A 12,416-nucleotide genomic window follows, 5' to 3' on the forward strand; every position below is an offset into this window, starting at 1 on the left:
ACTTCTTAGAAGAGGTAAGGCCTCCCTTGGGGAGTCAATAAGTCTGGTATATATCAAGTTGAGGCAGGACCAAGCCCCTCTCCCCTGTATCAAGGCTGAGCAAGGTACCCCACCATGGGGAATGGGCTTCAAAAGGCCAGCTCATGTACCCAGGATAAGTCCCGGTCCCACTGCCAGGAACCCCCCAACAGATCAAGCCACATAACTGTCAGTCACATTCAGAGGGCTTAGTTCAGCCCCATGCAGGATCTACAGCTGTCAGTCCAGGGATCCTGAGCTCCCACTAGCTAGGGTCAGCTCTCTCTCTCTCTGGTTTTCCCAGTCATGATCTTGACCCTCCTTGTTCATATGATCGCTTCTCTCTCTCTTCACATAAGCTTCAGGAGTTCAGCCCAGTGCCTGGCTGTGGATCACTGCATCTGCTTCCATAAGTTACTGGATGTAAATTTATGATAACAATTAGGGTAGTCACTAATCTGATTATAGGGGAAGGTGGGAGTCCAAACTTGTACAGCCACTTTGGAAATCAGTATGGTGGTTTCTCAGAAAACTGGGAATCAATCTACCTCAATACCAGTTCTGGGCATATACCCAAAGGATACACAATTATACCACAAAGACATTTGCTCAACTATGTTTTTAGCAGCATTGTTTATAATAGCCAGAATCTGGAAACAACCTAGATGCCCCCCAACTAAAGAATGGATAAAGAAAATGTGGTACATTTATACAACGGAGTATTACTCAGTGGTTAAAAAAAAAAGAGCATCTTGAAATTTGCAAGCAAATAGATGGAATTGAAAAAAAAATCCTTAATGAGACAACTCAGACCCAGAAAGATGGGATCATTTCTCTCATAGGGACTTGGCTTTTGTCTGCCTTCTAACTGAAGGACAGGATTACAAAGAGCATTACCTAGCTACATTACTGAGCAAAAAAGAAAAGTAATCGTTTTTCATAGAACCAAACAATGAAGTCTGATAACTATTTCCAGGGTGAAAATAAGCCACAGTTTTGCCACATTTTTATTCACTTAGTAAGCAGTTATTTCCTCCAAGAAAGAATTCTCCGATTTTTCTGTCAGAAATCCCCTTTGCACTTAAGAATTACTCTGAGCCCAGAGGGCTTTATTTACTCTCCATATCAGAAATTAGAAGAGAAAAATCTAAGGACCATTAATTCCTCTAGGAATTATAATAAATCAGCTAAGTGTTGCAGCGTTCATCTGTGCCTTCTGGTACTCAGGAGGCTGAAGTGGAACGATCTGGAGGTCAATGCCAGCCTGATTTCCATGACAAGACTGGGTCTCACAGAAACAAATGCATTACATGCTAGCACGGCTTATTTTTATTAAAAGATAAACATTTTCTGAAAGCTAGAGAGAAAAGTAGCTATGTTCCACCTTTTTTGATGATTTCATTGGTGTCTGGATTAGCAGAAGAAAACTCTGCTCTCTGTGATGTTTGTGTGACATCCCTTGTGATCAACCGAACTGAACTTGTAAGAGGGTCAGAGTAAAAAGGTAAGCACCGTAGTAGGTAGCATAGTAGTCTAGGGGGAAGTAGTTTGGTCGCTACTTGGGCCACCAGAACTTATTTCCAGAAACGTGACTGTACCCAGTCTTAGTAGGCACCTTCAAGTGGATGCTCTATTCTTTGTCATTCATTGGGTTTTCACCACTTCTTGGTGAGGCAGGGAAAAGAAATGTGAAAAACACAAGGCAGATTTTCAGGAAACTTATACTACATACCTATCTCTGCCCTGGTTTTAGACAGAGTTATTTCATTGATTTTTGTTTCAACTACTTTTCTGAGATTTCAAAGAGCTTTCCAGCTCTAATTATTAACTACTTCAAGATTGACCACAGTTTTCCAAAATGCTGGAAAACCGCAGGCCTCTCTTTCTCTATTCTAGACTCCAGGCGGTACTTTAAATATTGCATGCTGTGCTGGATCGGAGGGAGCAGAAGACTGGACATGGGTTACTCCACTGAGCATTGTATTGACTTTGGAAATTAGCTAGTCCACAGATTGTGAGAATTATTAGCCAACTTTGGTTTTGTGTTTGTTTTAGATGTTTCAAAAAGGGAGGAACAATATAAAAGTTTCAAAGATTGCTTCATACACACACACACACACACACACACACACACCCTTCACGAATTGCTTTGAATAGAACTTTACAACTGAAAGTGAGTTTAAGAGCATGTATTGGACAGCCCAAACCTTCTTTCTGCCAGTTCCTTATTCCAGAACTGTGTGGGCACCACTCTCACGAGGAGGACACACAATTCCAGGGGCTTTCCATTTTCAGTTTTAGGAGAGTGGGTCTCAGTCTTCTGTGAGTCAAACAGTAAGGCACGTCCTGTAATCACTCAAGGAGGTCCTTTGGAAACAGAGCCAAAGAGAAATAGGTTGGTTCAGTAGAAGCTGAGATTTAAGGGGAAAACACAAAAGCCTGTCCTTTAAAATAATATTATTATGTTTTCTTATTTTTCATTACAGGCATATTACTTAAACATGTATATCTAGCAAAATGATCCAGTTTCTTTGTGTAAATAAATTCATACCAAATTAACTTATATTAACGAAATACATACCAATTACTACTCACATCATTATTAATTCATGTAATAAATTATTTAATCAAATACCTACCAAGCCAAAAAATGCTTTTAAATTAGTTTTGAAATAATGAAAGAATATATTCTTCCTTTTTAATTAAAATATTTATGGATAAAGGTAGAGTCTCCTCTGATTCCATCTCAGCTAAGCTTTCTCTTCCTGCCCATGAGATGGTCACTGCAAAGCCAAGCTTAGTTCTTTGTTTGTTTGTTTGTTTTGTGAGGCAGGATTTCTTTTTTTAATTTTTAATTTTTTTTCTTAATATTAAAAATTAAAAAATATTTCTGCCTCCTCCCATCTCCCATTTCCCTCCTCCTCCTTCTACTTCCCTCCCCCTCCCTCTCCAGTCCAAGGAGCAGTCAGGGTTCTCTGCCCTGCGGGAAGTCCAAGGTCCTCCCACCTCCATCCAGGTCCAGGAAGGTGCGCATCTAAACAGACTAGGCTCCCCCAAAGCCAGTACATGCAGTAGGATCAAAACCCAGTGCCATTGTCCTTGGCTTCTCAGTCAGCCCTCATTGTCCGCCACGTTCAGAGAGTCCGGTTTGATCCCATGCATTTTCAGTCCCAGTCTAGCTGGCCTTGGTGAGTTCCCATTAGACCAGCCCCACTGTCTCAGTGGGTGGGCGCACACCTCGCGGTCCTGACTTCCTTGCTCATGTTCTCCCTCCTTCAGCTCCTCATTTGGGCCTTGGGAGCTCAGTCCTGCGCTCCAATGTGGGTCTCTGTCTCTATCTCCATCCAACGCCAGATGAAGCTTCTATGGCGATATGCAAGATATTCATCAGTATGGCTATAGGAAAGGGCCATTTCATGATCCCTCTCCTCAGCTGCCCAAGAGACAGGATTTCTTGGTGTAGCCTTGGCTGTCCTAAAATCATTCTGTACACCAGGCTTGCCTCGAACCCACAGAGATCTGCCTGTGTTTGCCTCCTGAGTGCTGGGGGTCAAAGGCATGCGCCACCACTGCCTGGCAAAGCTTGGTTCTTTGCAGGTATCTACCAGATATTTTTATACACAAATATAAGCACAAAGAGAAATATTTAACATTTTGTGTGCATTTCTATCCAAGAGTGTCTTACTGAATAAACAAGAATGTTCTGCATATTATAGTTTTTGCTGAATAAAGTTAATTTATTCCTTCATTTCAATTGGTTATAGAATTCTATGATAGGGTTATGCCAAATTTTATATAGTGACTCACCCCCTGGTGGGCATTCAGGTTTATTTTTAGAATTACAAACAATGCTCTACTAATACTGTTCTCATTTTTCCTTGTTCACACATGTGTTTGTCATGGGTGTATCTGGAAATGAAATCATTGACAATAGGGTGTATGCAATTTTAATCTTAATAGATATTGCCAAACTGTCTTCTAATTAACATTGACACTCCCATAGAGGTGTAGGAAAGCAGCCTTTCCCCAGCAGAGTCCAAATTACAACTTTAGAAGTTCTGCTAACCTTGAGCATCAACAATACCAACCATTTTTTTATCATTTATATTTTCCTGAACTGTTCTCTCAATCTTATTGCCCCTATGAACCTAGCAGATCATTCTTCTATATCCCTCCTGGAATCGGTGAGCATGCAACACTTGTACCTCCATGTTCATTGAGGCACTATTTACAACAGTTCCCACCACCAACAAATGCATGAATAAACAAAATGTAGTATACAGATATTGAAGCATTATCAGCCTATAAATAAGAATTAAATGATATAATTTTCAGAAAAAATAAAACCAGAGGTCATCATATCTAATAAATTAAGCCAGATTCTAAAAGACTGTAGGGCCTGCTTTCTCTCATATGCAGAATCTACAGTATTTTTAAACTTTCAAAAAAATTTTTTACATTTATTGTGTGTGTATGTGTTTGTGTGTGTGTGTGTTTGCTTACATACATGAACCCATGCTCATGTGTAATGGTCTGAGGACAACTTATGGAGTCTGTTAGTTTGTTATCTCCTTTCAGGGAATCAACTTGAGGTCATTAGACAGAATGGCAACTGCCTTTGCCCGCTGAGCCATCTCACTTGCCCCCTGGAGTAGTTTTTTATTATTGTTGCTGGTTTGTTCTTATTTTTTATGCCATGAAATCAAAACCTTTGCATAGTAAACCAAACCTCCAGTGTTACCAGATGTGAGATGCCTCAGAAACATAGGACAGGGGAGCTCATAGGCACTACGAGAGAATTACCAGATGTGAGATGCCTCAGAAACCTAGGACAGGGGAGCTCATAGGCACTACGAGAGAATTACCAGATGTGAGATGCCTCAGAAACCTAGGACAGGGGAGCTCATAGGCACTATGAGAGAATTACCAGATGTGAGATGCCTCAGAAACCTAGGACAGGGGAGCTCATAGGCACTATGAGAGAATTACCAGATGTGAGATGCCTCAGAAACCTAGGACAGGGGAGCTCATAGGCACTACGAGAGAATTACGACTGCTGTTTTGCTCAGCTGACATGGTACCAAGAAGCTTTCTAAATATTTATGTTGGTAGCTGCAGATGAATGCAACTCTCAGCCTTAACCAAAACTTCTCTCATGCACTGAACAGTGGTAGATGCGGAGATCTACATGGTAGATCCGAGACTCATGGCTGCTTGAGGTGCTGAGAATGAATGACAGTTCTCAGCCCTAAATAGGACATTTATACCACCCACTCTACAGTCATGGAATACCATAGAGAGCATAGCAGAAGAGAAAAAGAAGGTGACAATGGCACAACACTACAAACACAGTCTTACAACTGCTGTAGTTGCCTGCACAAAACTGGGCATGTCCATGGGAAATTGTGGATTGGAAAGGGGGTCATAGCCCTGCTGAGCTCGTAGTTGCTGAGGGATTCCGGGGTGAGGACAGGCATTGTCTTCGGTTGTGTACATACGGGTGAGCCTACCTGACTCCAATGGATAGTTCTAAACCCATTGCCACATAGATGACTGATTAAAATAGTGGACCACAAAACAAAACAGGAACCACAAATGTGGGGAAAGGACCTGTAGGGCGGAGGGTGGAGTGTCAGGGGTGGGAGGGAGATAAAGAGTGTAGGGTGTAGGGGCGAGAGTAACCGAATGCATTGTATATGTGCATGAGATTATCAGAGAACAAGTTTAATTAAAGATATTTTTTAAATCATGAAAGCAAAAAGGTAACTACTTTAGAAAAGAAGAGGGGCCATTAAGAGGGAGCGGGGACAAAAGAACGTAATAGAGATATACATATGGTCAGAGCAACAATGTTCATTATGAAAATGTCACAATGAAACCCATTATTTGTGCAAATATATGCTAATAAAATAGTTTCATCCTTCTATATCTTCACAAATAATTTAAATTTGGTTACTTTTCTTTTGCCCTGGTTTGGGTTTGGGTTGGTCATCTGCCCATCTGAACTTCATTTGTGTGAGCTAACTGGATTTGCTACAAGGCATCTATTTCTTTGATATTAACATGCTGACAGAAAACTGTTGTGTGCAACCTTGAATAGCAAGGTGCACAATGCAATTCTGTATAAAGTACTACCTCTGTCACATTCTAAAGCATGTTGTCACATGTAAAAATGGTTGCTTGAGGCTTTTTCTTATATTTATTCTTTGCCTTCCCACAACAACATGCTTAGTAATCAAAGCTTTTTCTAGTTATTCAAATTTACAAGAGTCCATCTTTCTCTACTTTGTTTTCTATTCCAAAGATAGACAGAATTTTATTGCATATTTATATTTCCATTTAGAATCATTTTTGCTAGACTCTGTGGAAAGTTCAATGATTTAGGAAGGACCCCCATTAAATATTTTTGTATTAATTTGGAGGTATAGGGTCATTGTTTTCTAGAGTTTATTTATTTGAAAAGACATTATCTTGGGCCAGCAAAATGACTTAGTGGGTAAAAGCACTTGGCACAAAGACTGACAGCATGAGTTCAATACCAGGAACCAGCTATGGAAGGAGAAAAACATCTCCTGAAATTTTCTCTGACCTTCACATGTGCGCATGCGCACACACATCAAATAAAATAAAAAATTTAAGAACATATGTACATCTCTTGGACTATAGTGTGATGATAATCTAATAGTAAGATTCCAATGTACTTACCCTTGTGTCTGTGATGGCTCATATTGGTTACCAACTTGACAGAATTCTGCCCAGGGAACAATCTTCTAGGCATGTCTGTGAGAAAGTTTCTTCCTTCCTTTCTTTCTTTCTTCCTCTTTAGGAGGAGCATACAGCCTTAATGTGGGCAGCATCATTTCATGATCTGGCGTCCTGGATTGCAGACAAGCTGAGCACCAGCATTCCTGTCTCTTTGCTTCCCGACTGTGGGCACAATGTGAGCAGCTGCCTGTGCTCCTACCTCTGTTCATTCTACAGCCATGGACTGTAGACTTGAACTGTGAACCAACAGTCATACTGCCTTAAGCTGCTTTTGCCACAGTGATAAGAAAAATGACTGACACGGTGTTGCTGTGTCAAAGTTGAATTGTCAGTACACCATGGTGATCCATGCATGCAAATCCAGTACTTTCAGAAGCTAAAGCAAGAGGATATGTTGGAGAACGCCATAGGCTAACCATAGCAAGACCCCATCTTTAACAATAAGCCAACAGGAGTTTTAAAATCATAAGTGAAAATTCAATTTACTAAGATGAAGGGTTTATCAATTCCATGAGTCTATTTGGATTCATGTTTGATTCTCTGAATAGCAAGACTACACTTATACTATGACACTGCCCACCATTAGAGTGACCACCACATCTTGTCAATAAGCAGAAACAAACTCTCATGGCCTCCAGGGCTTCCCAGAATATTTCCACCTATTGGAACCGGATTAAATCCAAACAAGCTTTCTTCTCTTTCATGAGCGTCTCAGCAATATTTTAACCAGCACAAAACCTTAAGGACAACATCTGGACTTTAAGCTCCATCAGATTCTGCTCCAGATTAGCTTCCTCCACTGTGCAGGCCTTATTTCTCTCCCCAAGCCTTCACAATTAGCTTCTTTCCCCTTAACTGCTGTTCAACATCTTATCTGAAATACACATAAGTTGTAACTCATCATAGACTTTGATCTACAGAAAGTAAAAAGTCTAATCAATTTTTTATTTTAAAATAACTCATGCATATTAGATCTCCAGATTAATAGTAAGACAATTAAGTTCTTGAGAGATAAAACAATTGACTTTTATTCTTTCACTTTTATTTCATCTTATCTAGAAGCAAACTATATTGCCATAAGCTTCCGAAAATTTATTTTTGATTGACATTTATAAAGAATGATATGAAGTTCTGGTCTCTATATATATTGCAGCAAGTCAGTCATGTTGATTAACATATCTATCACGTTATTTTTTTAAGAATTTTTAAAATCTATTGGGATTTTGAGCTATGCAGAACCATATCGAGCCTGGTGATCACCCTGGGTGAAACAGATCACTAAACTAATTCTTCCGGTCTGAAAGTCTGTGTCCCTTAGCAGCAGCAAGAACTACACCCAGGGTAGTACTCATGCTAGGCAAGCACCCCAGCAGAGCTAGATCTCCAGCCTCAGCTTTGGATTCTTTAGGTGCCATCTTCCTCCGCCCACCCCACTCTCAGTAGCTCCTCACTATTTCCTCCTGTTCCCACGACATTGACTTTTATACATTCTATATGAAGATTGTACAGCACTTGGCTTTCAATATCCACCTTCCTACTTTTTCCACAATTCCCTCCAGTTCCAGCTACGCTGTTTCGGATCACAGGCTTTTCTAGTTGAAAGACTGGATGGTATATACTGTGCACATATTCTATATGATTTTCTGTTCAGTTATGACACTTTATTGCTTCTGTATCTTGGTTGCTTTCAGTTGCACCGGAATTGATATGGCAAGTCTCTTCAATACCTTCAGATGCATGCCAAGCAGTGTGAATGCTGAATCATGTGGTAATTTTATTTTTGATCGTGGGGAAACCTCCAAGAGATTTTTCTAAATGGACTCCATTGGCTTACCTCTCCACTATGAAAGCCAGCCATCTACAATGCAGAAGTGCTCAACCTACCTAGACTTCCTTTCATTGCCTTCTGTAAATTTTGCACTGTATACAAGGGAAGGTTGTATTCTTATAAAAATATTTTACTGCATTACTGAACCTATTTAGGGCACATTATATTCTGATACTAATGAAAAGAAAATGTTATGGTTTGAATCAGTGATTCCTTTTCTATAAGAAGCTAAGAGTTCATTTGTGTCAGTCATGTTACTGTGCTTTCTGATTTTCTTAGTGTGTCAGCTGATCTACCTGAGTTCATTTTGTCTTCAGCGGTCCAGAGAATTATCTTTCTTTTCAGATTTATACTTCCCTTCTTGGTTTAGCATTGTAGTCAACTTTAGGTGCACTCTTCCTTGAGATTAATGCACCCACACTGTGTGATACTCACCTTTAGCTAGCTCCACCTGAAATTCAATGCTCATCAGACATTCACTCAGCCTACACCATGGCCCTGGCTGTTGCCAGCCATCTTTCTACTTCCTGTCTTTACAATTTGATAGCCCTATAGATCTCATGACTGAAATTATATAATAAATTTCCTTTTGTATTTGGCTCATTTCACATAATGTGTTCGATCTTGCAGCCTGTTTTAGAATTTCATTCATTTTGAAAGCTGTATAATATTTCATTGTATATACCATATTTTGTTTGTCCAGTCATAAAATATATGGTTGAGTTTGTCTACCTTTTATATTGACCATGAATGTACAAATATTTCTTCAAGTCCTTGCTTTCATTTTTTTCTGCACAAAATTGGAATTGAAATGTTATTTCTTATAGGCTAGGACTCTATAAGTATTAGCAGTAACAGCTCGCATCTTTGTCTTGTTTCTGACATCAGTTTCGTACTTGCAATATCTCAGCAATGGAAGCATCTGATTAGGGATTTTGCTACATAACTGCCATCACATTGAGGAAGAATTCTTTTAATCATAATGAGAATGTTTACACAGAGTTTTAAATTTGCCATTTCAGTGGAAATGACAGGGATTTTCCCTTTGTTCTTCTCATTTAATTGCCTAAATTAACTGTCAAATATTGAACTGCTCTTGCATTTTATGAGAAGCTTTAGCAAAGAAGTGCATTTGGCATTTTCAGTATGATAATATTAGAGTCAGTATGATAATATTCTATTAGAATACTTGTATTTCTGTAATAAAAAGTATAAAGTAACTTATAGTTTCATTTTCTTGGGCTTTCAACTATCTGGTTTTCATATCAAGATTTTACTAATCTGATTGAGTTTGTATGAGAAGTTTTCTTCTTTTCTGTATTCTTGGAATGATTTGTATAAACTATGGATTTCTTGAAGCTTTAGCAGATACAATCCATGGAGCAAGTAGATCTCCTGTCTCTGGCAAGTCTGAATTAGTGGTGGATAAGCTGAAGTAAAAAAAGCAATGAATAGATCCACTAGTGGTTCAAATGGTCTTAGAAAAGAATCCATTTTATGTTGTTTCCATTAGTAGTGGGATTTAGCTGTTGATAATGTTCTGTGTTTAATGCAGGTTTATTGAGTTATAACTGACATTACAGGTTTCATCATCAGTTCACCTATTACTTGGGCTACTTTTATTCTAGTGTTGAAAGCAATTCTTATGTTTTCTCTTTATTTACATTATTGTCATTTTGAAGGACTATTTATAATTCGTCAAAGAAGCACAGATTTTCTGTTTCTCATAGACAAGCTTTGACATCCTTTTCCATGGAAACCTTAGTTTATATCCTTACCTTTCTACTCTGTAGCCAATAACTGTAATTACGATGAATTTTCCTGATTATTTACCTATATCTCCTAGAGTGTAACAAGGAACTTTAGTTGCCCATTACACATATTTTTGTCTTTATTTAGCTCCTCTGTGTCTCTCTAGCCACATAGCAGTGTGTTATTTTCTGCATGTGTGATTTTAGCATTTCACTGTATGTGATCTAAGTTTACTTTTACGCTATCCATCCTATATTATTTATTTCTATGGTTTTAATTGTGATAACTTTAAGAGTCTAGAGTTTTTACTTTATGCACACTTCCTTTGTAACCTCATGTATGGTTAAGTTTTTATTAACTTTGCTTATGCTATGAAAAGAATGTAAATTCTCTATTGAAATTAGAGCCAATGTACATTCATTAATCTACACAAACACATTAACTGTAACTTAAAAATGTTCTTTTATACTTTTGTCACGTGATGATTTTGATTTTTAACAGAATTGTAAGGCTTACTTGCTATTCCTGCATATTTGTGGGCAATTTCATTTTTTTTAGTTCTTCATTTATACACCCCACAACAAGGCATTGTGTGCTAGAAGTTCTTCACAGGTAATTCTTTGTGAATTCTCCACTCCACAATATTACATCTTCAATCCTCAGTGTTCCACCTTTGTGCTGACACAAATTAGAGTCACCTGGAAAGAGGGACCTTTAACTGAAGAAATGTCTATACCAGATTGGCTTGTCAGCATGAGGGGGCATTTTTCTTGACTAATGTGTGAGGGCCTAACACACTGCAAGCAATACACTTGGTCGGTAATCCTGGGTTCTATAAGAAAGCAGGCTGTAAACAGCATTCCTCCATAGTTTCTGATTCAGTTCTTGTCTTCAAAACCTGGTCTTGTGCTCCTGTCCCAGCTTTCCTCAGTGATGGACTGTAACCTATAACCAAACAAACCCTTTCTTGCTTAAAGTTTTGGTCAGTGTTTTATCAAAACAACAGAATGCAAACTAGAACAACCCTCAATTCTATTTTTCTGATATTAATTAAATTAAAGCTTGCTCAGATAGGTTTTCCATATCTCTCTTTCTATCTTTCCTTTGCAACTTTGTTTTAGAAATGTCTTTTTCTTAGTTAGCAGTTCTACTGATGTCATAAAACACCAAAATCAACCTGGGGAGAAAAGGGTTTATTTCAGTGTAAACTCCCCTCACAACCCATCAGAGTCCACTCAAGGCAGGAGCCTGGAAGCGAAGTCATGGAGGACGGCTGTTTTCTGGCTTGCTCCCCATTGCTTGCTTGGCCTGATTTGTTATACACTCTGTGATCACCTTCCCATTGAGGGTTGGGCCCTCTGTTTTGATCATTAATCAAGAAAATGCCCCACAGGCTTACTCATAGCCTAATCCAGTGGGAGCATTTGCTCAATTGAGATTCCTTCTTTCCAGATAGACCCAGGCTCTGTCAAGCTGGAAAAAAAAAAAAAAAAAACCAACCAGGTCAATCTCTAATAAACAAGTTAGAGGTGAATGCTGATTTTTGAATTTATTTATGCATTTTGAGTTTGTATTTTATAATAGAAAAGATTACCTATTCAATTAACCGAGGGAAAATGGCTAACAACTTAGGGAAACTGCAGCAGGGGGTAAAGATGAACGAGGGCAGAAGACATAAGTCTTAATAACATAAGTTCAACAAAGCAAATGAGCGAATCAAAGAAATGGAAGAGACTTTTTGATTGGATAGTAACAATAAAATGATTTAAGAATGCAGTATCTGCAAAAGACCACAGAACAAACAGAAGTGAAAAAAGTAGATCATACAAATATGAATAATTTCCTCCAGAAAATATTAATTGCTAAAACTGGTACAAGAAGAAACAGATAAACTCAATGGGTCAAGAAGTATTTAAGTATTAACAGGATAATTAAAGATTTACTTACTTTTCCATCTTGAAAACAAAAGATATCACATCTGGATCACTAAGGAGTTCTACCAAACTTCAAAAGCCAGTTGTTGGAGCAGGAGAGATGGTTCAGTGCTTAAGAC

General features: G+C 38.6%; 1 protein-coding gene across 1 annotated transcript in view; it reads left to right on the forward strand.

The window, feature by feature from the left end:
* LOC119801176 overlaps positions 1-12,416 on the forward strand; it is a 74,688-nt gene that overhangs the window by 24,314 nt on the left and 37,958 nt on the right. Inside the window, 1 exon segment of the mRNA XM_042054125.1 lies at positions 8,475-8,551. Within this exon segment, the coding sequence (XP_041910059.1) occupies positions 8,475-8,551 (77 nt within the window).

The sequence above is a fragment of the Arvicola amphibius genome, chromosome 14 (genome assembly GCF_903992535.2).
Source record: "Arvicola amphibius chromosome 14, mArvAmp1.2, whole genome shotgun sequence".
Taxonomy (NCBI): Eukaryota; Metazoa; Chordata; class Mammalia; order Rodentia; family Cricetidae; genus Arvicola; species Arvicola amphibius.